Raw genomic sequence first — 27,967 nt, forward strand, 5'->3', positions numbered from 1 at the left:
TAGGTAATTGATATTACCTACCCTGCCTTATGGTTTATGCTAGTGTTTGTTGTTGATCCATGTTTTAAATTGTACCTTTTCTTTTTGCATTTCTTCTGTGATAGCCCAAAAAGTTATTATCATTATTTTTAAAGTATTAAATGTATAAAACAAAAACTTTTGCATCAAAACTGTATTCATCAAATCAAAGACTTTATGTTTTTCATCATAATAACCCTTGATGTTTCTGTAGCTTCTTGGACACTCAGACTTTGTTAAACGCCCTCACAAGCCGATGTTGACCAAGGTTACAAACCCCTATCCAGTGATTTTATAACATCCCCAGTTCCCTAAACTGGGAGTTGCCACAAAGCCACCATACTTTGCTCTTCTCGAGCTATATCTCATTTGGATTTCCATTTGTTTTCAATGAATACTGTATTGGTGTATAAATGATAAATTACTTCTGATTTCCTTCCTTATATTTCACTTTATCCGTTCCTTCTCTGTGCTAAAGTATCTATTCTGTTGCAGCCGCGCCTCTCCATGTCTTGATCGTGACAACAGCAGGTGAACTACTGCATAATTCTTTCTCTGAACATGTTGCCTATTCCTCTCCCCCTTTTGCCATCTCCTTCTGCGTATTCCTTGCCTCAGGATGCTTTAGTGTGAAGATACCTAGCCAAAGAGATACAAAGATTGATGTTCTCCAAATTGTGGCTATTGCTGAATTCCCCTTTCTCTGTGATGAAGAGAAAGTGGTATTTTTAATTTCAGTGGAGATAAAGTGAGGCTGTCCCAGACTTACTGTGGACTGCCTGTCTTGGTCATGGGTCTCCACATCTCCAGCTTCTTTTGTGAGAAAAAGTGCTACATAGAGATGAAAAATGTTGTTCCCCACAATTATGCAAATTGGTTGAGCTATTTTAAGGTTTTATTAAAGGTTATGATTTTAAGTGGCACTTAGCAGAGGGTTTTTTTGTTGTTCTGGGTTTTATTTTAAGTACCATATTCTAGGTGAGGCAAAGGCTAAAAGTGTATTAATAGTGCATTTCCTTGCTAATACTGCTATAAATGCAACTTTTTGATATTTTAGAAATTGTACTGCAGAATGACTCTAGTCAGTGTTCTGAAGATACCCATTATTCTGTTATTTATTTAAAGTTATTTTTAAAGGTTCTTATTAGACTGATAATTATAGTATTTTTATTATACAGTCATCCATTATGGTACTACAAATTATCAGTCTATAAAAAATACAGTTTTATATTTTTATTTTTGAAAACTTTTATATACATCCTTATACTTTTTCTCAAATGCACGCTATTGTCTTTCCATACATGAACGCAGTGGTTGATAAATAATTATTTGGTGATTTTAACAAATTTGAACTACTTTTTTCAAAGCCATATCCAAGCAATGTTTAAGTTTACAGAATTTGGAGGATTAGGAAGGAATTAAGGGAATTATAGAGGAGAAAGAGCTCATGCTATGGTTTTTCTCACAGTACCTCAGAAATCGGATTTAATCTGAGGCCCTCTTGCTATGTATATGAGGATCACTGAAGCACTCTGATGATTTTTTCTTCCTGTTCTTTCAACTAACTCTGAATGCTGCAATTTCCTCCCCATTCCCATCCCATGGTCCTCAATGAATTAAAAATAAAACTAAAGGAGTAGTAACTTTGGGGGTGGAGGATGTAGTCCTCAAAAGACTGGATCATGGTTTTCTGCTGCCTCCTCTGAAGCATGTACTGTTTAGCTAATCAAATTGTGTATTTGTAGGCAAGTCATCTGCATAATAATGGTTGCTTTCGCTTTTATTCTTTTTAAATTGTGATAACATTGTATCTCACAATTTAGAAAATTTTTAAGAGTTTCTACTTTGCATGATTGCTGAATTTCATTTGGAGAGTAAGAGATGCAATCAAAGCTAAGTGTTATATGATATTTTTTATATGTACAGTCTTAAGTCAATGTTTAGTGCAGTGTGTATACACATTCTCTGCAAAACAGCTGTTTTAACCATAAAGCAAAAATAATATGTATTTCCTGAAGTAATAGCAGTTTATTTTCCAATTAGGAATTCTTTCAGTGCATCTGAAATGAAAGATTTAAGTAGGTTTCCTAACCTAGTTAACAGTAAACTGTGCATATAATTTCAATACTGGAAGGCAACTTGGAGTCTATTTAGTAGAAGTCTCCCATTTTCTGGATAAGAAAACTGAAACCTAAAGACGTTTGTGACTTACCTGAGGTTACAACATTAATTCAAAATAGAGATATATCTAGACCCAGGGAAGAGCATGGTACTTGTTGCATTCTCCTGTGCTTCGTGATAATGGTATTTTTATATCTTATTTAAGTAAACTTCATAAACGAATACAAACTTCATCATCATATTAAACTACTTAGCATACTTCCAGGTTCATTGTAGGTACTCAATAAAGGTTAGTTTCCCCATTTATTTTTCAAGTGATATATTGTATTATTTTAAAGATATTTAAAATACATAAAATCCTATAAGTGTAGAGAAAGGAAAATGATAGGAACAGGCATTTATTGAATTCTGTATGCTTTACCCACACAAGATTTCTCACCATAACCTTAAGTGGTAACAGGATTATTTGTCATTGCCAGGTGAGGCTTCAATCTTAAAGCTCATAGATGACAGGCAGAGCCATCAATCTCTATTACCACCTCCTCTAAACATATTTAATTATATGTTTTTACTTCAATTATTTTCATCTCCAAATGTTTATAGGGATTATGTTGTCCCATTTTTAATCTCCTGCAAACATGAGAAAAATCATATTGATTCAGTCAACTCTAGTATGTGAACGACGCATCTCACGACTCACACCTTCTAACCTTTCTCATTTTCCTGTGGTACATAAAAGTACGTTTGCTTACAATTTGTTTTTTGCTGATTTGCAGTTGTGTTTTACGTGGTAGAATACCTGTCTCCTAACTCTACTACCTGTCCAAATAGTGGCGCTTTTGAGTATTCTGATATTTTTAATGAAAATGCTCAGATGCTTACCTAATTTTATATTATCAACTATTTGGATTAACTGATAAGCATACTGACTATTGTCAATAGACTTTTCATCAGCACCTAGCTATAAACTTGAGTTATTTTTCCTATTCCTTCTTATTTAAAGAAAAGACTTCTTTTATTATGCAATTTTGTAAATTTAGCATTTTTATCAGTTGTTTGGCAATTGCATTATTTGAGTCTAATTTGTTTAGAGTATTTTCATGATAGATTTTATCAACAGTTTTACTCATTTTGGCTATTAATATTTAGCTTTTTCATATCTTCCAATATTTTAATTTCTTTCTTGACATCTTTCTGTTTTACTTTCTTCTCTCTCTTCTCTTTCTCTTCTAAGGAAAATTTCCTCACTACAGCTTGGTGGGTTTTTTTTGGTTTGTGTGTCTTCCTTTAGTTACTTGATAAAAACATGAAGCCTTGTTTTCTTTAAAAATTTAATTTAGGCTGGGCTTGGTGGCTCATACCTGTAATCCCAGCACTTTGGAAGTCCAAGGCAGGAGGATTGCTTGAGCCTAGGAGTTCAAAACCAGCCTGAGCAACATAGGGAGACCCCATCTCTGAAAACAAACAAACAAACAAACATTAGCCAGGTGCAGTGATGCTGCCTGTATTCCCAGCTACTCGGGAGGCTGACATGGGAGAATCGCTTGAGCCCCAAAGATCGAAGTTACAGTGTGCTATGATAACACCACTATACTCTAGCCTGGGTAATAGAGTGAGACCCTATCTCAAGGAAAACAAAAATTATTTTTTCTCTGAATTATGCATATTGGCACCCTAATTTTTCCAATTTGCTTTGGATTTTTGTGCAATACTTAAATATTACTTTCCAGATTTACAATGACACAGAGATTCTTATAGGTAAATTTATCTGCTTGCAGCTTCAGGCTTTACGTGCTTTTATTTTGATTTTCCCATTTTTGATCTTTCTTCATATAATTTTCACTTCTATTAAAATGGTTTATTTTGTTAAATTCAAACTTCTGGTTTTTGCTTACTCTCATTTTCTACCAGTCCTCTATCAAAGGAAATCAATTTATTAGGTCTCTTTATATGTATTAGAGCAGGAATACGCCTGTAGAAGAATATTTAACATTAAGGATAGTCATTCCTAACTGCTTTCTTACCTCTGAATATAGTGATTCGAATGAATTCTGACTGCTCTGATTGTCCAGAGACTAAAGAATTAAATTTTCTCCTATGTTAGCCTTAGATATAAATATATACAGCTCCTCACATCTTGCCCTTTTCACTGTGTTGTACATTCGCTTATTCAACAGTTATTTATTGACTGCCTGCTAAGTGCTCCGTCCACACTGTGCCAGGCTCTAGAGGACACAGGAAGAAATATGGAGAACATGCTCACTGTTATTATGGCACTTTTATGGCTCCTATGTGTGGACTTAGTCATTTCTCAGTGACCAGGAAAGTAAGCAGTTCCAAGTAATGACAAAACCATCATGTGACATCTGGGGCTTAGACCATAAACTTTTTGGCAGCAGCTGCTATGTCTTTACTTTCTGTATCCTCAGTTCTTAGCAGGGCACTTGACACTTAATAGGAGCTTAACAAATATTGCATGAAAAGGAGCATAGAAATGGAACTATAGAGCAAGTGAGAACAAAAAGAGGGTTTCAAGAGACACAGTCAATGACACAATCAGGGCAAGTAATCTAACCTGTAGTTACTTAAACATTGTTACAGTCAGGCACTTAGCTACTTCAATTCACTCTTTAGAGAATGGGCCACCAGAAGATACTCTACATGTTCTTTGATCCAGGCTCCATGTTATATAGGCCATAAGCCATCAATGTAATAAATGTAGTGGAGAGCTTATAGCACACAACATGAGTGTGGAAACGTCTTAAATGCCTTCAAAGGTAAAAATAGTACTGAGGATTGATAACATTAAGCAGATGTATTATAATAATTACTTACTAGGTTTGAGTTCCTGTCTGTGCACCAATGGAGGCAGTAACCAAAAGACGAAAAAAAAAAAAAAAAAAAAAAACAAGGGAAATATTAATCTTAATTATCAGTGAGTCAAAAATATTGCAATGAATTTGGAAGCAGCACTAGTTTAAACTTGTCACTTTTTGCTACTTTTTTACAAAAACCAATCTAAGTATCCTACTCAAATAAGAACAATAAAATGGAAAGGAAAACTTTATATCTGTCTAGAAGTGTTACCAGTATTTTCATTCTTTTGAGCAACAAATAGTTCATTTAAAAGTCAAATGAAAAAGAAAATTTTAAAGAATTCATACTTGAAGACTAGTAATAAGAAAAGTGGCAAATATTTTCTCATTATGTTTTGGTAAAGACCAGAAACATCAACACTTCAGTACTGAACTGTGGATTGTGCTTCCTAGTTTTTACTCCTTCCTGAAAACTTAAGTGGGCTAGGTATGAATGGAAGGTCTATCCTGGCCCCTGCATGTGGGAAGGACTGTGCTGCCTTTTGTGGTCTCATCCTGCATGACGTGCTTCAGACAGGCACTCTGGGCTCCTTCGCACCCATTTTTATTACTAGCAACAGGATTTCTGTTTAATGGCATGTTTAATAAGTTGTGTGTTCTGCTTTGAAGAAGATGCTAAGATATTTTTCTTCATTTATCTAAAAAATAACATAAATGTTTTGTGTTTATATCCCATAACTTAACTTTGATAAAATACCTTTCAAATGTTTTAAATGTTGTCGTGGAGGCAATATCTAGGTGGGACAAATCCAGTTGGTTCTGTGCTGAGCAGATTATAAGCGGAGCCATGATACACCTATATGTTGCTTTCCTCTTCCAATTTTGGTGTAAAGATCTTGCAAATGCAATGAAAATGTGAAAAGACACTAATGTAATTTGTGAAAGAGCATACACACAGTTTGTATGTCTTTGTGTACGTGTACACAACCCTTAGGTTGCCGTGCTGTTTAATTTTTGCTCCTTGACATGGTAAGTGCCTGGGAGACTTTAATGAGTGTTAATACTAACCAAATGACAAGCATTCAAATTAACCTGAATCAGGATCTGCTAAGACCATCCCAAAGGAAACAACTTCAAAGTTAAGACAAACCCATTCTCTTGGTACACTTAAACAAACCAAGTCATCCTGGATTATAGTTCTCCTTTTTCATGAACCATTAGCCTAGAAGAAAAGGAGAAAAATTAATAGGGATGCTGTTAACATTTCTAAATTATTAGCTATAATTTTTACATTCAATTTATTACAGTTTGAGAAAAATCATGATACAGATGATACGGATATCCTCCATCTGCATGAGCCCAGGGTTTCCCACGCCTGAAATTTCACTTCAAAAATGGTGTATAGAGGAGTCTACTTGTTCCTTATCCACCCGCTCCTCGTTTAAATTAGAATGGTATGGCAGAGAGATTCCTACTCAATAAGTAAAAAAGTACATTTTAACCAGCAAATTGGTTCAATTTAAAACATTTAATTATTTTGCTTTTCTCCTCCTTTAGAATATAATCAGTTAAAAATCTATATCCTGGGTAAGATGATGTTGGAACAGGATGCAGAAAAACTGCAATTTGGTTTTTCCTCTCTGCTTTGTCCTTGTATTATTTCAACATGTAGACTTTTCAGGATATACACGTAAGGAAGCAGAAGTCTTTCCATTTATAACAAAAGGAAATTTGTCAATTGTTCTTTATGTAATTTCATTCCATTTTCCTTCAAAATCAATTAGGCTTATTTTTAATTTACAGTTTATATTGAATATCACCATTGTCAGCAAAAATTAGAATTCTTCTCTACGGATTAAAATAATATAAAAATTAGAATAACAACAAAACAGAATTAAAGGCATTGGTATAAAATAAAATAACTTTTTAAAGCAAACATTTTACCACCATGCATTTAAATAAAAAAGAGAGATTTTGAGACAAAGCATTATGGAAAACAACTTGACAAAGCTTGTTCATCTGCGCCTAATATTTCCAAACATATCTAATCTTCTATTTTAATTTTTAGTTTCCTGGTTAGTTTTATGGTGGATGCCCGAGGTGGTGCTATGCGAGGATGCAGACACAATGGGCTCCGGATCATTATTCCACCTCGGAAATGTACTGCTCCAACACGAGTCACCTGTCGACTGGTCAAGCGCCACAGACTGGCAACAATGCCTCCAATGGTGGAAGGAGAAGGCCTGGCCAGTCGCCTGATCGAAGTTGGACCTTCTGGTGCTCAGTTCCTTGGGTAAGGGTTTCTGATAAACCTCCCACTTAGTCACCGATGAGCTTGTGTCCTCTACATGAAATCACTAGGATGGCATGGAAAAAGGTACGTCAAACCATTTTGAAAGAGGATTGGCACCAGTGAAATTTTTAAAATTGGAAGTAGCACCTCAATGCTTGACTCCACTTACACGCCTCTTATTTTAAGGCATTAATGAGTTAAACATTCAGGTTGAATACCACTTCTTCTTTTTGAATGTAATAATAGCTGCCAGACCCCCAATGTGAATAACCAATATTTTAGCTGATGGTAGGTATTTTTTTCTCATCTGAGAATTAAGTGGTAAAGTCACAAAGAAAAAATTCTGCTCTGTTCCAAACATAAATGTAAATTCTCATGTAGTTATGAAACAGAATCATTATCTTTACTTTGGAAAGCAATGTTGCCTTTACAGAATACCTACAAATTTAATCAATGTTTTTTTTTTTTTTTCAGCTATCAAAATTGCTACCTTGAGCCTTATCATTACATTGGCTATTTAGTCACAGTTTATATTAAGACAAATACATCAAGACTAACTTCAACCATGCTCATTTTGGCAATTTTGAGCAGAATTTAGCGTTTCTTCTTTCTTCTGTTTGTTTGTACGGCTGCTGTTATATTAAGTGGCATTTCAATGTGCCCAGAAATGAATAGCTACAGCTGAAATTAACACAAGGATGAAGTTTTGGTGGGGGACAAGTTTCAAAATATTTTGAAACAAATCAATTGTATTTAAGTCTTGGTGTTTGAAATACTGGGAGAAAATCCTAATAATCGTGAACTCTTTTACTTTGCCGATGTCATGCTGGGAAGAGGATTTCTTGCTTTAGAACTCAGGAAATGTTCTAAAGCTTTGTAATTTGGACCAAACTATTAGCAGATTGCTCCAAATTATGTTCACACACCTGAAAAGGGGTGTGTTTGTATTTCCCAATTATAGCAACCACCTCTCATGTCCTCCAATCAGACAGACCAGAGCTTTACAAGGAGCCTGTGAAGTTCTGGGTTGCATCAGAAAATGCCATTATGTTTGGAGTAATTCCCCAATGATTCTTTTCATATTCTGTGTCAGACCCTGTTCCCCTCATGCTCAGGTAGTTTAGGCTTTTTAATAATCTTCAGATCTGTTGGGGAATATTCATGAAAACATCTGGCCTCTGTACAGGGCAGAGTTTTCATCATATTCCCAACAGCTTGTCTTTCTTGTGGAGCATTTTTACCCCCTTTTTGGCTAGTGCCCTGGCGGTGAACCTAATTAGGGACAGACTGGACAGCTAAGTGCTCTCCTTGCACAGACGCGCCTCCATTGCACACTCTGGGTCTCGGTTCCTTGCTCTTTGTGACCAATGGAGGGGGCAGAACCAAACGCAGTGTGAAACCAAAGTTCACCCTGTGGATCAGCTGGCGACGCTGGGGTTCTGTAGAAAACAATACCTGAAGCTTACCTATGTTCTTTCTTTCACTGCTGCTTTGGATGTACTCAGTAAACTTCACCTGCCAACGGCTCCTCCCCCACTTAATGAGGGAGAAAGTTTGGTCAGCCGCATTCTTCAGCTGGGGCCTCCTGGAACCAAATTCCTTGGGTAGGAGTGACTTAAAACAAATTGATGGCTGCTGGCCCCCCATTCTTCTCCTTCTTCTGCAATATGATTTCTCTTTTTTGTCATTGTGCCCATGACATGTCCCTCTCTATGATTTAAATTCTGTATAACCTATCTTTAGTGGACCATTTCTGACCCTTGTGGTATGTGACTTTTATTTTTGAGTGATGTTTTTATATCTTTCCCCTTAAAGTGCTGTGACCTTCATTTTCGTTTAAGCATGAGATCTGCCTAGTTGTACTATGTGCTAGTTATGATGTTGTTATGATGAATTTGGAGTCTGTATCAAAGCAACCTGGACCCAAAAATCAAAACCCTCCATATATTTTGAAAACGAATGTGACCTAAAAATAATAGGGCAGTGCATGCTCTGGATCCTGAATATAATAGGCATTGGACACAATTGGGCTGTCTGCTTAGGGGCTCAATTAGGGCCACACTGTGTACACATGCCTATTGTTTCCTTGAATGAAGAAAATACAAGCAAAAACCATGAGTGCATGGCTCTTTAGTTCACAAGTAGTCAACTTTCTGACATCTCCTCATTTACGACACATGAAATTATGCAATGTGTAAGCCATTTTCCTCTTAAACCATTTCGTCATTTTGCACCTTGTCGAAAATGTTTTAGGAGATTGGCAGACATCATAGATATGCATGTACGTTTCTTTTGGTTAAATGTGTTCTACTTACATTTATCAAAGGAGAAGTTCCAGAATGCCACATGCACTCACAGGGAAACATTATTTGGCTTAAGATAGCAGCATGTACCTGAGGATTGGTGCCCCTGAGGTGGAGTGCTACTGTGTGACCATCTGCTAGCCTGTGGGCTTCAGGGGATGGCCCACTATGTCCCTGTCCCCAGCAAAAGAAGAATTCCAGGTCACTTTGCAACAGAGTCGAGGTGCTTGTCTTGCTCTTGGTTAGCTCCTGTCCACACTGAATGTTCTGCATTGCTATGTCAGGCCTGTGATCGTGGAGATCCCTCACTTTGCGGCTCTTCGAGGAAAGGAAAGGGAACTGGTGGTCCTGCGCAGTGAGAATGGGGACAGCTGGAAAGAGCATTTCTGTGACTACACTGAAGATGAGTTGAATGAAATTCTTAACGGCATGGATGAAGGTACTTTCAGATGAAGCGTTTTAAAAGAAATCTAAACTGGAAGCATGAAAATGATTCATTTCTTTCTTATGACCTAGGGGTGTGTGTGTGTGTGTGTGTGTGTGTGTGTGTCCCTTGTGGTATTTTACTACAGCAGGTAATCTGCTTTTCTCCTGTAATGATGAGTGCACAATACTTTTGCTTAATTTTATTCCTGTTACATTCAGGAAAATAAAAGCTTTTAAGATATCAAACATCTCATTAAAGAGATGCAGCATGCTTCCATTTTTAGTGTAAACTTGAGCCAAAAATGAGATAGAATAGATATTGTTGTTTCATAACTAAATGAACTGATACTGGATAATAAATCCATGATTTAAAAAAATGCCTAACTTGAAACATTAGATATTTAAGATGCTGATAAAAAGTATTAAGCTATTCTGTTGGAAAACTTACATCTACCCATAACTAGTATGTTATAGAATACTATAATTTTTAAACTTTCTATTATTAAGGGGGTAGGAAAATTAAGTTCATTCAATCTTCTACCTATAATTCAAACAGGAAGTTAGCCAGGGTTGAACTGCATACACATACATACACATCTAGTTTAGGAACTTAGTTTTCCATTAGAACTTCAATCGCTGTAAATCTCAAATCTGTCTTGGGCTGTACAAGGTTGTAATAATTCAGTATGAAAAGAGGAAAGCAGCTCTTATAGTTTGCACAGAGAAAAGGTCCTAGTCCTAATAGTAGAATTCACATTCAACTTTAAGTAACTACAGAAATAGGGCAAGTTCTTTGCTTGCATGCCAGGAACATGCCAAGTTTTGTATAGAGCTAGACACTCAAGAGCAAGTATAGCTGTTTATCAAGTTCTTGAGTCTTCTGTCACTAGTTTCAGATATGGCTCATGGATAGGAAAGAGTAGCCTGACCATAGCTTCTTTACTATTTCTTTCTACATCCTACCAAGGTTTGAATAAGAATAGAGGCCAGGCTTATCTTATCCAAGGAGTGGATGGAGGAAGAAATTATTCTCTCTAGATGTGTTAAGTCAATATCTTCTAAGCAAAGTAAAAAGATCAGGGTTTTTGTTAATAAAAATTGTTCCCTACAATATTTAGCTGCTTCTACTTCTTGGAACCATTCCTTTTGCTGACATTTAGGTTTCGGATATTTTCCTCTGGGATATTTACCTATCAATAACACTGCCAGTGAGTATTGGCATCGTGCCCTTGGATGGGGGCCCACTATTTAACTTTATTTATTTTAAAATGAGCTTTCTACATGGGTATTAATAGAAAGTTAATAGATTAAGTAATCTATTAATAGAAAGTTAAAGATTTGTGTATGTCTGGAAATTTTAAAAATAAATATATGCTAGTATTTGCCAGTGCATCAGTCTTCAATCATGCGTAATCAGATACTGAGACTTTTTACTTTTACTGTCTAGCTATGCCCAATAGTTAAGAAAAACATAGTTGCTATTCCTGCCTCATAATGAATTGTAAATGATTTCTAAAAATGAACAACTTTCCATCGCCTGTTAAAATTCAGTGATCCACATAGTACAAATTTTCTACATTTACACTAGTTTGATTTTTTTTGTATTGCCCTGAATATCTACACTAATACAATTTATAAAGAGCCCATGATCCCATCCTCTTGATGTTAAATTATGTATTTGAAAAGTTAATGGCATCAGGGGAATATTGAAACCCTGAATTCATAATCACTGATTTTTTTTAATATCTACAGTGAGTATCTCAGACACAACCCTTCCACTGGAGTAAACACATAAACATAAATCTTACTCTTCCAAGATAGATTTTATTCCTGCACTATTCCCCTGAAAACCCAAAGGGCTATGTTACTTCTTAAAACCACAATAACTTGGCTTTGAGCTAACTTTGAAATTTGCAAAGAAAGGGAGTCCAGAAGCAACTTCCTCTCCATCACATGAACCAGGAATAGAACAGGTTCATTTCATTCCATATTTGCCCTCACATCCCTCATTTCAAAGGTGGCCCTGCAATGCTGCACCTAGAACTAAGTGTTTATCTTTCTCAGTGACCTGGAAAGTCCTGATTTTCACAAAGAAAGGAAACATGCAAGCTAAATATTGGCAGATCTTGAAATATTGCAATTTTTTGTTTTCTGGTGGTGTTAGGATAGCCTTGCTTTTTAAATTTTCCTGTTATTTCAAAAAATGTGTTTTGCTGGCATTTCTGTTCATTATGAACCAAGTCAATGAGTTGGCTAGAATGCTGTCAGAAGGAAATCTTTGCTTTATGAATGAAGGTGGGTCATTTCTTGTCTCAGTACTGGATAGCCCGGAAGACCTAGAAAAGAAACGAATCTGCCGCATCATCACCCGAGACTTCCCACAGTACTTTGCAGTGGTGTCTCGTATCAAACAGGACAGCAATCTGATTGGCCCAGAAGGAGGTGTGCTGAGCAGCACAGTGGTGCCCCAGGTGCAAGCCGTCTTCCCAGAGGGGGCACTCACCAAGCGGATCCGCGTAGGCCTGCAGGTATGCCCGTGTTAGAGGCAAGTGATCCTAACAGGATTGTATTCTAATGATTAAAAATTAGCTTTGTCAAGGACTGTTACCCTTGATTTATAATCATACCAAAAAGGAAGGTAGTGTTAATAGTAGAGCTAAAGTCAAAATCCATGTTTATTGGTTACTAATCTATTTAAAAATTCACCTTATATTTGGACAATTAACCAAAATTAATCTCTAGCTATAAATGTTTTCTTCTTGTAAAAAAAAAAAAAAAGAGAAAAGAAATTAGCTTTTAAATGAGAAATAAATTGTTAAAGAATCAGATTGTTCTTGGTAAGCAAGAGCTGCCATCAGAGATCGTGGATCTTAGAAAATTTTATATGAGTGCTTAGTAATAATACTGAACTTATGATTGCCATATTTGACGTCCACCAAGCTTATTTATAAGATTAAAAAAATACATTGGGTAAGAAATTTGAAATTAAATATAATGATTCATTCTTTATATATATATGTGTGTGTGTGTGTGTGTGTGTTTTATGTTTTTACTTTGAAAAGGCTCAACCTATGCACACTGAGCTGGTTAAGAAGATCCTAGGCAATAAAGCTACCTTCAGCCCTATAGTCACTTTGGAACCTAGAAGAAGAAAATTCCACAAACCAATTACCATGACCATTCCTGTCCCCAAAGCTTCAAGTGATGTCATGTTGAATGGTTTTGGGGGAGATGCACCAACCTTAAGATTACTATGCAGCATAACAGGTGAGTCACATATGACTGTGTTAGTAGAGAGTTCTGAAAAAAGAAACTTAGATCATTGTAAATATTAAATTACCTTTGTCATAAGATGTCTGCAGGGTCACGTGCATTAATTCAGGGAATACATTTTAATTAACTAGGGAAATGAAGGGTGAAAGGAAACAACTATTATTTACTAAATAAAGTCTGTATGCCAAACTGTTAGATATTTATATGTGTTGTCATTCTAATTTCCACAATAACCCTGTGAGGAAACTTTAACCCCATTTTGCTGAAAAGGAAACCATGGTTGAAAGAAGTTCTATAACTTGCACTATAAATATTTGGTGGTGTTGGGATTCGAAACCATACCCATATGTCTCCAAAGTTCAGGCTTCAAGTCTTCACTGAAGAGATCACTAAATCTGCTGGGGAAAAAAAAAAAGTGTCTTGAGTAATTATACCCAATAGTTCAAACCAAAGTATTATGTTATGGAATTGGTTATGTCTTTATCATTGATCTATTGAACTAACTTTAGAAAAACAACTTAAAGATTTTCAATGATTAACCGATTTTTGGTCTTTTCAATTGGTGGTTGTGTAGTCGCTTTCAGATAGCTACCAAACTCTCCAAAGACACTCCCAGAACGTTGGTAGTCTCTTCATAACAATGCCACCACAAACAGTGAGAGGCAAAAAAAAATCACATGAATAATGTGTTCTAGGGCTAAATAATTTAACTGATAATTTCTCTATTTATCAATAATTTTATGGTGTTGGTATTCAGTAAATGTTAGTACTATTATTAGTAAGAACAGTAATCGTCCCTGGATGTTTTGGTATTGTTAAAATTATATTTTTCATGTCTCTTTTGTATTGGCGGAATGTTCACCTTTATTTTGTTTTCTTTAATTCACCCTTCTTACTAATATGTTTCTTGTAGTTATGGTAGAGAACCACGAGATTATTCCATAAGTTTAATAATAAGACAAAATTTTAAAATATATATACTATAATGAGTGGGAGGAAATCATATGCTTCACTTATGGTCTCTTTCCCAATTGCTCAGTTTTGGTTATTACTATCATTTCTGGGTATCTTTCCCATAATTCCTGCCCCATACGTATATGGTTAACCTTTTATAATGTGCAATATAATGTCATGGATGTGAAACAGGTGAGGCAGAAGAATATCTGTGATATGCCCTGCCCTTATAGTGATTAAATAAAGACACTATAGGGGCCTAGACACCATCTACTCTATTTATTCCAGCCCAATGTCTTTAGACAGGTTTCTCATAAACATTTCTGAAATTTAATTAAAATTATTTTGAAAATTAACAAATAATTTAATGTATTAATTGTTTAAATACCTAGACATTTGAGTTTTTGTATTCTTCTGTGTCATGTAGCTATGCTGAGTATGTATTTTAAAGGCCTACTAGAATAAAATTCCATAACCTTTCTTTGATAACTTGTTCTCTTCTTTAAGAAACTTTAGAGTCAAGACTTTCCTTCATTTCAAACATATATTGCTCTTACAACCCATTGAACTAAAATTTTGTCCTTATCTATGTGATCTTAATTTCTCAGTAGAAATGAAAGACAGGTAGTCACCATCAGCCTTCATGGTAATTTTTCAATGTAAAGGGTTAATCCTTTGACATTCATTTATTTTTTTCATTTACCTTGCAATATTTATTGAGTTCTTACTATTTTACAAACTTTTTTTGGCCAAACTTTTATTGCACATTGAGAGGAAATTTTTTGAAAACAATTGCTTAAAATATGAAGTTTGAGAACAAAAGAATATTTAGTTAGAATAGTTAAAATATTCACTATTTTAACAAAGTGTTTAGCTCCTTAGCTGGTCAAAGGATATTTTAAAATAATCAACTGTATACAATTCAAAATTATCTTCAGAGCCTAGCAATTATAATAAAAGCTTCAGAATGTTAGGCAGAGAACAGAAGGCTTAATAAACACTTATTTAAATAACTACCCTAAAGCTTAGTTTCTTGAGTGTTAGTCTGCTGTTTATTTTCAATGTGTCATTTTTTCGCATGTAGGTTTTAGTCATTTTGTTTTCAGTGTGTCATTTTGAGGGGTTGGATTGGGCTGGTGAACACAGACAAAACCGCAAAGACTTTATTTTAGAATCTAGAGTCTGGAGTTTTGCCTGATTTTTTTCAACAATCGTATTATTTCAGGTGGAACCACCCCTGCTCAGTGGGAAGATATTACAGGAACTACGCCATTAACATTTGTCAATGAATGTGTTTCCTTTACAACAAACGTGTCTGCCAGGTATCGTTATATAGCACAGAAAAGCCCACTATGATATGTTCCCTTCCAAAAAAACTGCCCTTTGTTTTGTTTTATTTTGTTTCTTTATTGTTTGAAAGTTATTTTCTCATTTGATTTTAAATATGGCTTGCCTTTGCTTTAATATTTTAAACTAGATCTGTCAGCAAATAGAATAGTGATAATACAGTAACAAAGTACTACCAATCCGATTAAAATCTAAGGAAAAGGAGTGATTGTCTGCTTTGCCTGTATGATTCTTGGTCAGTAGCAGTTGCTGCTTTTTGTACTTCCAAAATCCTTAGGAATGATAATTTCCTGTTGTCAGCAAAATAGCCTGAATTACTTTTCCAACAGAATCATAACAGCACAAATCTCACCATGGTTTCTTTAAAAGGTTCGAGGCTTCAGTGGCTCTTATACACATTTCTTATTTTTGTATTATGCATCTTTAAAACGGTGAAGCAATCTAGTTTTATTGCTTATGCACACATTAACTCAATTGATTAAAGTTAATTCCCATTCGTTTGGTCTTTAATTGATTGATAAGCATTGTTACCGCTCTTTAACTTGACATTGCAACAACTTTGTGACTTAAGTAGGGCAAGAGACGTTATGCCCATTTTACAGATGAGAAAACTGAAGATGAGAGTAATTAAAATGTACATTCCTATTTGGGGTGAGGGAGAAAAGATAAAAGTGCATGAATAGTTAAGTAATGGCATAGCAATAGTTGGGTGTGGTGGCACATGTTTATAGTTCCAGCCACCCAGAGACACAACTATTGAGTCTACAGTTCTGTGTTTCAATGTGTTTTGCCAATTTAGCATCTATACTGTAATCCAGAAGATGACGTGTTCTGAATAAGAGGTATAGACCAGAGGGAGTAAAAGAATGAGAGAAGGGTGTTCGAATTGGGATAGCTAGAGAGGGTATCTGAGAAGAGGTGACTTGAGACATGTGTGGGAACCTAATAGGCAGATAAAAGTGAAAAAAAGAATAACACGAGCAAAGATGCAAAGATAGAATGAGAAGGTGTAGTGAGGGATAGCAACAATTATCCATGTAGTCTATAATTCAAAAATAATGCTTGAGGCTGGGCCTGGTGGCTCATGCCTGTAATCCCAGCACTTTGGGAGGCCAAGGCAGGTGGATCGCTTGAGCCTAGGAGTTCAAGACTAGCTTCGGCAACATGGTGAAACCCTGTCTCTCACAAAAAAGATACAAAAATTAGCTGGACATGGTGGCGCACACCTGTAGTCCCAGGAACCAGGGAGGCTGAAGTGGCAGGATCTCTTGAGCCCAGAGAGGTCAAGGCTGCAGTGAGCCATGATTGTATCACTGCACTCTAGCCTGGATGACAGAGACGTTATCTCAAAACAAAAACAAAACAAAACAAAGCAAAGCAAAACAAAACAACAAACAAACAAAATGTAGGACTATTGGTTGGCAACACTTTATAAAAGGTCTTACAGGGTAGATTAAGAAGTGATGAATCACCATAAATATATATACAATTTTTATTTGGCAATTTAAAGATTACCAAAAGCCCCAGAACTACATGAAAATAAAAATACTATACAAAAATAAGGCCAGGCATGGTGGCTCATGCCTGTAATCCCAGCACTTTGGGAGGCCGAGCGGGTGGATCACAAGGTCAGGAGATCAAGACCATCCTGGCTAACACGGTGAAACCCCATCTCTACTAAAAATACAAAAAAGTTAGCCAGGCATGGTGGCACGTACCTGTAGTCCCAGCTACTTGGGAGGCTAAGGCAGGAGAATAGCTTGAACCCAGGAGGCGGAGCTTGCAGTGAGCCCAGATCGCGCCACTGCACTCCAGCCTGAGGGACAGAGTGAGGCTCTGTCTCAAAAATAAAAAAAAAAAAAAAAAAAAAAAAGCTGTTGCATTTAAAAAGTCAGCTATTTTGTGAGAACATGTAAAAAATAAGTGAATAAAATAAAGCCAATTAAAATATCAAAAAAGTGAGGAGGAATTATGTTATTGTACTAATAATTTAACTACCAAACAATTGAAGAAACAGTGAACAGAATTAGGTCAGTAGAAAGAGGAAGGTAACCAAGTGCTCGCCATGAGCTAGGAACTATGCTGAACATTAGAAACATTCTGCTAATTGAAATAAGCCAGACATAAAAGAGCTAACATTGCAAAAGTCCACCTATTTGAGGTACATAGGATAGGCAACTTTATAGAGACAAGAAAGTTTAATAGAGATTTAAAGGGACTGAAGTAAGGGGGAAATAGGAAGTTATTTAGCGGGTACAGTTTCTGTCTGGGGTGATGAAGAAGTTCTGGAAATGGATATTGATGATGGTTGCACAACATTGTGAATGTATTTAATGCTACTGAATTGTACACTTAAAATTGGTTAAAATGGTAAATTTTATGTTATGTATATTTTAGCACAGTAAGAATAAAAGACAGGTGGGTCAGGAACTTGAAAGAAAGAGAGGGTAAGAGAATAAGAAAATTTCATGACTTTAAGATGCAGAAATCGAAAAACAAAATTACAAAATGTTAGTAATGATAATTTCAAATTATGGGAAATGGGCCAGGGGAAGGATAGTAATCATGGGCAAAATATTCTAAAGCACAAGAATATAGAATAAGACTTTGGAAGGGCTGGGTGTGATGGCTCACACCTGTGATTCCAGCACTTTGGGAGGCTGAGGTGGGCAGATCACGAAGTCAAGAGATTGAGACCATCCTGGCCAACATGGTGAAACCCCATCTCTACTAAAAATACAAAAATTAGCTGGCCATGGTGGTGCACACTAGTCCCAGCTACTTGGGAGGCTGAGGCAGGAGAATTGCTTGAACTCGGGAGGCAGAGGTTGCGGTGAGCCAAGATAGCGCCACTGCACTCCAGCCTAGTGACAGAGTGTGACAATGTCTTAAAAAAAATACCCTTTGGAAGTATAAAATAACAAAATGAAAATATTTCCATCTAATGACCTTGACTTTCTTTGTGAAGTTAGCTCTCTTACGGCCTGTGGTGAGGGGTGAAGCTTAAAGAGTGTCATAAGATTTAGTAACGTTACTATAGTGAGCACAAAATTGCCAGTCAATGTCACAGACTTAGTTGAGGCTGGAAATCATCAAGTCATTAATTAGAGCCAATAATTAATTCTATGAATTATATTCAGCAATACTTAGGAGTTCTGGAGCCATTTTTAAAAAATGGTTAGGTTGATTCCACTTTAGTGATTAGAGAGTTCCTTGGAAAAGAATAATGAGGGGAGGAAAAGCTGGATAGATTTTGTTGAAAAAAGTTTCAGGAAATGAAATGACAGCTAGGGAGGGGGAATCAAGGAAAATAGAAAACCGTGCAGTGAGATCCTTGTCTTGTGTCTGCTATTGAGCTCACTCCACTAAAGGATTCTAAAACACTAAATATATAGTTCAGAAAATTGAATATTCAGAAGAGTTTCTAAAAAAGAAAATTAGAAATACAATATTTAATAGTTGATCTTAAAAACCTGATGTCTTTCTCTCTTCTCTTCACTCCCTTCTGCCTTCCCATCTATCCTCCTACCTTTCCTTTTTTTCCTGTCTTGCTTTTGCTTTCCTTTGACTTTCTTTCATTATCTCCCTCTCTCACTTCCTTATTTCCAAGAAGCATTTGTTGACTATTTTGATCATATTGAAGGAACTGATTTTATTTTTCACATGGTATACTTTGAACTTTAGATAACTGACTTTATTTATTTTATTAGGTTCTGGCTGATAGATTGTCGACAGATCCAGGAATCCGTTACTTTTGCATCACAAGTATATAGAGAAATTATCTGCGTACCTTATATGGCCAAATTTGTAGTATTTGCCAAGTCACATGACCCAATTGAAGCCAGATTGAGATGCTTCTGCATGACTGATGATAAAGTGGATAAGACCCTTGAACAACAAGAAAATTTTGCTGAGGTGGCCAGAAGCAGGGATGTGGAGGTACTGTACCAAAAACGATAATAATAATTTATGCCATGCTGTTATACCTGTATTAATAGATTACATTTCAAATATAATTTAATAAATAGAATAATTAAAAAGTGAAAGACCAGTTCACATCTTGATTAGTTAGGTCAATATCCAAAATCTGCCATTTTTAGTCATTTTGGACCTATTCAGTGGGACTGACTGGTGTATGTGAGAAGGTAAGATGATTCCTTTAAAGATTATTTGAGGAAAAATTATGAGTTATTGATAAACTCAAAGTATGTAAGTGACTGTAGTACTTTAGATGTTTTTAGCTTTCCTTGTTGTCCTTATTTTTTAATAGTAACTAAAACAGTCTGGGAAGTATATCCTTTTGCATAAATGTTGAAGCAGGATGTCTAGTGCTTTTCTACATTACTTTTTCTTATTTCAGAATTTTCCATCAGTGTAGGTCTTTGGGTGTTGAAATCCAGTAACCTGACTCATTATGATGCCAAAAGTTAGCCAAGCAGGCCAGGTGTGGTGGTTCATGCCTGTAATCCCAGCACTTTGGGAGGCCGAGGTGGGTGGATCACCTGAGGTCACCAGTCCGAGACCAACCTAGCCAACATGGCAAGACCCCATCTCTACCAAAAATATAAAATTAGCCAAGCATGGTGGTAGATGCCTGTAATCCCAGCTACTCGGGAGGCTGAGGCAGGAGAATTGCTTGAACCCGGGAGGCAGAGGTTGCAGTGAGCCAGGATCACACCACTGCACTCCAGCCTGGGCAACAGAGTAAGACTCTATCTCAAAAAAAAAAAAAAAAAAAAAAAAAAAATTACCCAAGCATAAGTTAAATTTAGGATTTAAACATATTTTGGGTTTGTGGAATAATGGGATACAGTTTTTACAATGAGAACATTATATGCTACCATGCATTAATGATTCCCATTACTAGTAAGAAGAAAGAGCGCTGGACATGCTGTGCCACAGATAGAATGTCAGTTGTCAATTTAAAGGTTGTTGTATGTGTATTATAAGAATTTGAAGTTCCAAGTAGTACTACTACTTCTCTGTGTAAACAACAAGTTGTAATTGCAGCTACTTTATTGTTATTTCTCTCTGTTTTCACTCAGGTGTTAGAAGGAAAACCCATCTATGTTGATTGTTTCGGCAACTTAGTTCCATTAACTAAAAGTGGCCAGCATCATATATTCAGTTTTTTTGCCTTCAAAGAAAATAGACTTCCTCTATTTGTCAAGGTAATATATATATGGAATTTTGTGATGTCTTTTTTTTCAAGATCAAGGAAGAATTTGACTTCCTTTAGTAACAGAAAATTTTTGCTTTTCAGTCATCTTGAGAGTTTTCTTTTTAACCATATTTATAATGTTTTACTGCCCTGGGAAACCAATCATTTTTATTTTTGAGGTTCAAAGTCAACATGAATTTTTATAGACTATATTTAAGGATGAGAACAGGACAAATAATAGCCAACTCATTAATTAGGTACAGCGATCAGTATTTTCCAAATTTGAAGGAAAGTCTATTCTATTAAAACTTTTAAATATTTATGCTTAGATTTAAAAATATATGTGAACTTCACAAGTGTAGAGATCAAAAGAGTTCTTAGTGGCAACTTTTTATAATAAAATCTCTCAAAAGACCCAGGTCTCACTTAAGCTAATAAGAAATTATCTCCGATAGAGCTATAGACTTGATATATTTTCATAAATTCATTCAATAAACAGCATAGAGAATTTTCATAAACTCATTCAATAAACAGCATGTCTCTAAACAAAGACAACAAATCCCTAATCCAAGTTAGGGATTTGAGGTGATATATGCAAGTTTCATTTTAGATTCCAATCTAAAAGGGATCACAAATGAATGAATAAGAGATTCAGGAAAAAAAAAGGAGGTAATAAATTCTACTCTGCTTTATTTTCCAAGCTCATTTTTCTTGTTTCTCACAATTTATTTCGCTAATCTAGCGGTCCTAACGCTCAATCCTATCAGGTATAGGCTGGCTTCTGTCTTTTTTTTTTTTTTTCAGTCCTACTTCACCTACTCATTTCCAACTGTTCATCAGCAATGACTCTTTTTATTTTAACCCCTTATTTTCTTTCCAAACATGTGCTTGCAAACCTCTTATTCAGTTTTCCCAAGATCTCTACTGAGTCTCTCTCATTGTGCCATTTCTGATTCAATTGTTTTGCTTGACTGATGATAGATTCTTACAGATCACCACATTAAGCAGTAACTGCTCGGAGTAATGGATCCATTTAACATAGACAGCTATATAATTAAGCTAATGTTTGATATCATTGATGTGCAGAATCATTCTACAAACAACCCAATACAAAATGAGCAAAGTGCTTCAGTAGACATTTATCCAAAGAAGATACACAGATGGTCAATAAGCACATGAAGAGACGTTCAACAGTGTAGGGAAATGCAAATCAAAACTATGAAGAGATACCACTCCATACCCATTAGGATGGCTATTACTAAAACAAACAAACAGAAAATAAACAAATGTTAGGAAGGATGTAGACAAATTGGGGCCCTAATGCATTGCTGGTGGAAATGCAAAATAGTGCAGCCACTTTGGAAAACACTACAGTTTTTCCTCAAAAAGTTACATATAAAATTAGTATATGATTCAGCAATTCACTTCTCAGTGTACACTCACAAGAATTTAAAGTAGAGACTCAATTACTTGCACACCAATGTTCTTAGCAGCGTTAGCCATGGTAGCCAAAATGGAAACAACCCAGAAGTCCAGATGTCCACAAACAAAATGTGGTATACACATGTAGTGGAATACTATTCAGTCTTTAAAAGGAAGGAAATTCTAATTTGTGCTACAATATGGTAAATGAAATAAGCTAGACACAAAAGGACACATATTGTATGATTTCACTTATATGAGATATCTAGGGTAGTCAAATTCATAAAGAGAGAAAGTATTTTTTTTTTAATTTATTTTTTTGACCTCTCCTTGAAATGAAATAAAGATAGAAAGTAGAAGAGTAGTTGCTAGAGACAGGAGAAGGGGAGAATGGGGAATTATTGTTTAATAGATACTAGAATTTCAGTTAGGAAGATTAACAAGTTCCAAAGATGGAAGGTAGTGATGATTATACAAGAATGTGAATGTACTTAATGCCACCAAACTAGACACCTAAAAATAATTAAAATGATAAGTTTTATGTTACATATATTTATCACAATTTTTTTAAAAAGGAATGAAATTCTGACACATGATACAATATGAATGAACTTGGAAAACATTATGCTGAGTAAAATAAGGCAGACACAAATACTATATGGCTCCATTTCTACACGTTCCTAGAATAGGCAAATGTATAGAGACAGAAAGTAGAATAGAGGTTATTAGGGACTGGGCAAGAGGGCAATGGGGAGCTGTTGTTCAATGGGGACATAGGATGAAAAACGTTCTGGATAGAGGTAGTGCTTATACAACTTTGTGAATGTGCTTAATGCCACTGAATTTTCTGCCTCAAAATAGTAAAAATGGCAAATTGTATGTTATGTATATTTTACCATAATTATTTTAAGAGCTAAGTTCTGAAGACCTAATGTACAGCATTGAACTATAGTTAATTGTATGTAATGTATTATATACTTGAAATTTGCTAAGAGAGATCTCAAGTGTTGTCACCACACAAAGGGGGTTGAGGTGGTTGATATGTTAATTAGTTTGATACGCTAATCATTTCACAATGTATACATATATCAAATCATCACATTGTACACCTTAAATATATGCAATTTTTGTCTACTGTACTTAAATAAGACTAAAAAAGAAAGCTGAATGATTTTTAAAAAGGCTTTCCAAATGGTAATAGGAAAAGAGAAAGGAAATCCTTTGAGTTCTTACCTAGCATTAACAAATGAATTTTACTTTCCCTTTTCAAGCATCATCTAGTTAAAGTAAATACTGCACGTCAAATATGGGTGAAGCATGTATGTTTGTCTTGTTCAAGGTACGCGATACGACTCAGGAACCCTGCGGACGACTATCATTTATGAAGGAGCCAAAATCCACAAGAGGCCTGGTGCATCAAGCTATTTGCAACTTAAACATCACTTTGCCGATTTATACAAAGGTATTGTAAAATCTGCTATAGTGCAATTCAGGTAGTGTAGGAATTGATTTTTAAATCTTGTATTAGGTCAGTGCAAAAGTAATGGCAAAAACAGCAATTACTTTTGCACTGACCAATAAAATGAATACAAACAAAGACTGAATGAAAGCACATGTAATAATCACGTTTGATTCTCTGTCAAATTTACAATTTCCACTTAAGAAAAATCGTAGTGCCACCTGATTTAACATTAAATGCACTTTGATGCAAAAATTATATTAATACACAATGGGCATGGAAGTAAGAAAATGTGACTTCAGATTTAACTTTTTGAAGAAATTTTTAAAACTAATTGGCTTTTCTTCATTATTGTTTTCATGTGCTTTCCTGAAACCATACTAGCGCATTTGGCCCTATGAAAATATTAGAGTTCATCAGCCTCTGTTTACTACCAATTCACAGGTGGCTTACATATTATTAAATTCAGAGCTGCCCCGTGATATTTTATTTTTTCTAAGTAATTATTAATCTTCTAACTTATCATATTTTAGGAGTATATAAACTGGTGTGTTGGTGCACACCTGTAGTCCCAGCTACTCTGGAGGCTGAGGTGAGAAGATCACTTGAGCCTAGGAGTTCAAGGGCAGATTAGGCAACATAACTTGTGTAAATTGTTAGTTAGAATAAAAAATAGTAGAAATAGTTGATGAGTAAAAAACATATCGCCATGTTATGAGGAGTAGATTTAAAACATTGTTGAAAAGAAAAAATACATTAATTCTGACCCCAAGTCTACCTACAGGAATTATTTTCTTTTCAAACCTCTCCCCATCACGTAATTCCTTGAATACTCTGATGAAATCAAAGAAGACAACTAAATCAATTAAATGTGGATAATTTATGTTTCATTCTTTTAAACTTTTTTTAACCAATATTTCTTTTGAATAGGAAGCTCCCACATGACAATCTATAGGTGGATGCAGAAGTTGTCAGTGTCTATATAACAGGTTGGGCAGGGTGATGAGTGGCGGCTGCTGAGACCTGGAGGGGAAGTAGGGATATATTTAAAATCTTAAATCTTGACATCACAAAACAAAAAATGTCCCATATTTCTTTTTCCCCACCACAATTGTCAAATTTTGTATTTGCTTAATGAATTATTCTTTGTAAATAGAGATCAACCATATAGAGAAAAGCTCGTAGCATTAGGTTTGACATTGTAACTTTTTATTAAATGAATAAAATAAAATATTATTTATATATGTAAATATACATGTTATTCCAAGAATTAAAATATAGAAATGGGTATGTCAACCCAAATGAACATAATTTCATTGCATTTTGATGGTGCATAATGTGTTTCGGGGTTTGTATTGCTGATTAGTAGTGAGTCAGCGGAGGCAGTATGCCAATAAGAGCCACAGAGAAATATGTACTGCTGCGGGCAAGCCACCTGAGTGTTACAGAAAGATGACTGAGCTTTGGCTGATTTCAGTGAGCTTTCAGTGTGCTCTAAGAGAAAGCATTAACTTTATTATTACATTTTATTTCTAAGTCAAGACATAGCAGACACAGCTATTAATGCTGTGATAGTCCAGTACAATTTTCTAATTTGTAACTCAAAAAGAAAAAAAAATGCCAGAGATTGTATATTGAAAATATACCTTAGTATTTAATAGCTCTTGGCTGGGCACCATGGCCCACACCTGTAATCCCAGCACTTTGGTACACCAAGGCAGGAGGATCGCTTAAGTCCAGGAGTTCAAGACCAACCTGAGCAACATAGCAAGACCCTGTCTCTATTTAAAAAAAAAAAAGAAAGAAAGAAAGAAAAGAAATAATTTAGTAGCTCTTTGTTAGAATAACGCTTCTAAATATTGCCTGTGTATTGAAAATTTTTCACCATATATAAAAATATACACGCTTCTTTGTAGCTTTTAATATTTTCAATATCTGTAATGATTGGGATATTATCATCACATTCAATATCTGTAATGATTGGGATATTATCATCACTATTTCTAAAGACAAATGCCATCCAGTTCATTTAAGGTCAAACTTTGAGACTGCTGTGGTGACCTAGTATCTGAAATTAGTAAATTTATAATATTGGTTCTTTTGTCTCTTGAATCTATAAACTTTGTATTTAAGCCAATCCTCTTTTCTGCCTGTCTTCTATAAACTGTTAGTAAGAAAAAAAGAGTATGCTAACTGTATGCTTGCCTGTTGATGCTTGTTGAAAGGGTATTTATTTACTCTTTCCTTTTCTTCTAAATACTCTCTACTCTTCCTTCTCTCTTTTTTCCATCTTGCATGGCATCTTGGGGCGGAAAGGAATCAGAGTCAGATCAAGAACAGGAGGAAGAGGTAATTTTATGACAGTGTCATTTGTTAACGGCTGTGTCATTGCTGTAACCACTAATAAGAGCACATAGTTAACCTGTGTTCTTAGAAGGGGTAGGCGGTTCTTCTTAGTAATTAAAGGGGCACAATTTCACTTAACCTCTCTAAGCCTCTGTTTTCTCATCTTGTGGAGCAACTTAAGGGAATAGTAAAGTTTCCCTATAAACTGTTGCCATGTCTCTATGCAATACTATCTTTCTCCACCAACTACTGAGAGCTAAACCATTATCTCAGGGGTTCTTAGTCGGAAGACATCTAGTGGTTGAAACTCTTTTTATACTAAGATGTTATTAATGTCTTAATTTTTAATTAATTAATTTTTAATTTACTACATTTAGTAAAATTTACTACATTTTTAATGTACTAAGACATTATTTGCTTTTTAAACTTCTATATCCTCACAAACTATAGAGGAGTCTTCCAGAGTCTATACTACATGTGATGACATTGCCACTCTGGCAATTAGTGGAATGTATGCTTGCATACTCAGGTTCTAGCATTTTCTTAGCCTTCATTTGTAATACAGGTATCTGTTTATACATATCACTCACCATCAGAAGTTTTTCAGGCTCCTCAGTAATTTTGGGGAGTGTAAAGGGGCCCTAAGACCAAAGAGTTTGATAAACACTGAGACCAAAAAACTTTAAGAGGCATATAGTAGATTCCTTAGGCTATAATATTATAATGCAGAACTATGCTAATAATAAGAATTTCTTATAAAGTAGGATCTTTACTAAGTGTTGCACATGCCTCATCAATATTGATCTCTCACAACCACCTATGAGGTGTTTGTTATTAAATATTACATTATAGATGAAGAAAGCAAGTCTTAGAGAGGTTACCTTGAATAAATAGCTGTATGAATTAAACCTGCTTCAATATTTAAAGCAAATGTGTGTTTGTCTCCATTATAAAGATCTGAAAATGCCCAAATATTATAATAGAAATGAAAAACATAATTGGAAAACTTAAAACAATGTATTTGTTTCTAAGATAGACAGATGCATATGTTATTAGTTTTATGTAAATGTTTTCAAATATACTAGTTTTCTTTTTTTTAAATGTTATTCCAATGCATTCAAAATAACAAATATAAAAAAATATAATAAATACACTTATACCCACCAGCTTAAAATGTAAGACCATATCAGTTCAGAAGATGCCCTGGATTCACTTTTTTTCTGATACCTTGGCAATGGAGCAGGGCGAGAAGGGTGATTATAGACTCACTGTCCTGCCGTACATAGCCATATACACAACCGACTTAAGACTGAAGTCATTCTTTCCCTCAACTGCACAGTCACTCTTTGCTTCACATATTCCGTTTCCTTCCTGTACTCAGTGACCCTACCACCACAGCTGTTAAAAATGATAGGGAAGCCAATTTTGCCCTGTTCACAAATCACTTTTTCCTGTTAGATGATTTTCCTACTGAATACTTTGTGGAACTATTCAGGGCAATAGATCCAGTTCATATTCTTTTCAGTATCTGGAATGCTGACTTATTATTAATGATAATGAAACTACTTCTGTAGAACATATCACCCTAGCATTGCTGTTTCTCATCCTTTCCTTTTTCTCCATTAAATGGAAACTTATTATTTAATACTGACTTCACTCTTTTTCTGACTTATTCCCTAATAAATATGTATCCCAACATCAAAACCAGCCTGGGTCATATCTTTCCAGGATTAACATGCTAGAAAGGACTTTCTACCTGTAGTGTCTAGAAAACAGAAGTTTTTTTCCAAAGTCAGTATAAGAATCATGGAGACTCTCAGGAAAAACTGTAGCAAATTACTCTGACCTTCCTATGGCTATGGTGTCACCCAACATGTATAATTACGGATAGGAGCTTTTTGTGCACACCAGGGGCTATGAGCCAAGGCAGTATTTGTAACCATTCAATTTATGTATGTTTTCTTTCAGATCGATATGACATCAGAAAAAAGTAAGAATTTAAAGAAAATTGAGTTTGTCTGAAAGCTG

At 35.3% G+C, this 27,967-nt stretch overlaps 1 protein-coding gene across 50 annotated transcripts in view; it reads left to right on the top strand.

Annotated features, from left to right (window-relative positions):
• Positions 1–27,967, top strand: part of ANK2 (ankyrin 2) — a 686,172-nt gene that overhangs the window by 624,964 nt on the left and 33,241 nt on the right. For 18 of the 50 annotated variants that reach the window (XM_073017561.1, XM_073017562.1, XM_073017565.1 and 15 more), the window contains 12 exons: positions 514–549; positions 7,024–7,248; positions 8,754–8,852; positions 9,836–9,990; positions 12,294–12,505; positions 13,040–13,244; positions 15,430–15,526; positions 19,262–19,490; positions 20,597–20,722; positions 23,474–23,596; positions 25,910–25,942; positions 27,908–27,929. In XM_073017561.1, coding sequence (XP_072873662.1) covers positions 514–549; positions 7,024–7,248; positions 8,754–8,852; positions 9,836–9,990; positions 12,294–12,505; positions 13,040–13,244; positions 15,430–15,526; positions 19,262–19,490; positions 20,597–20,722; positions 23,474–23,596; positions 25,910–25,942; positions 27,908–27,929 — 1,562 coding nt within the window. The remainder of the gene's footprint in view (positions 1–513; positions 550–7,023; positions 7,249–8,753; positions 8,853–9,835; positions 9,991–12,293; positions 12,506–13,039; positions 13,245–15,429; positions 15,527–19,261; positions 19,491–20,596; positions 20,723–23,473; positions 23,597–25,909; positions 25,943–27,907; positions 27,930–27,967) is intronic. The other 32 variants (XM_037986866.2, XM_073017590.1, XM_037986816.2 and 29 more) reach the window with 5 other exon arrangements.

The sequence above is a fragment of the Chlorocebus sabaeus genome, chromosome 7 (assembly GCF_047675955.1).
Source record: "Chlorocebus sabaeus isolate Y175 chromosome 7, mChlSab1.0.hap1, whole genome shotgun sequence".
NCBI lineage: Eukaryota > Metazoa > Chordata > Mammalia > Primates > Cercopithecidae > Chlorocebus > Chlorocebus sabaeus.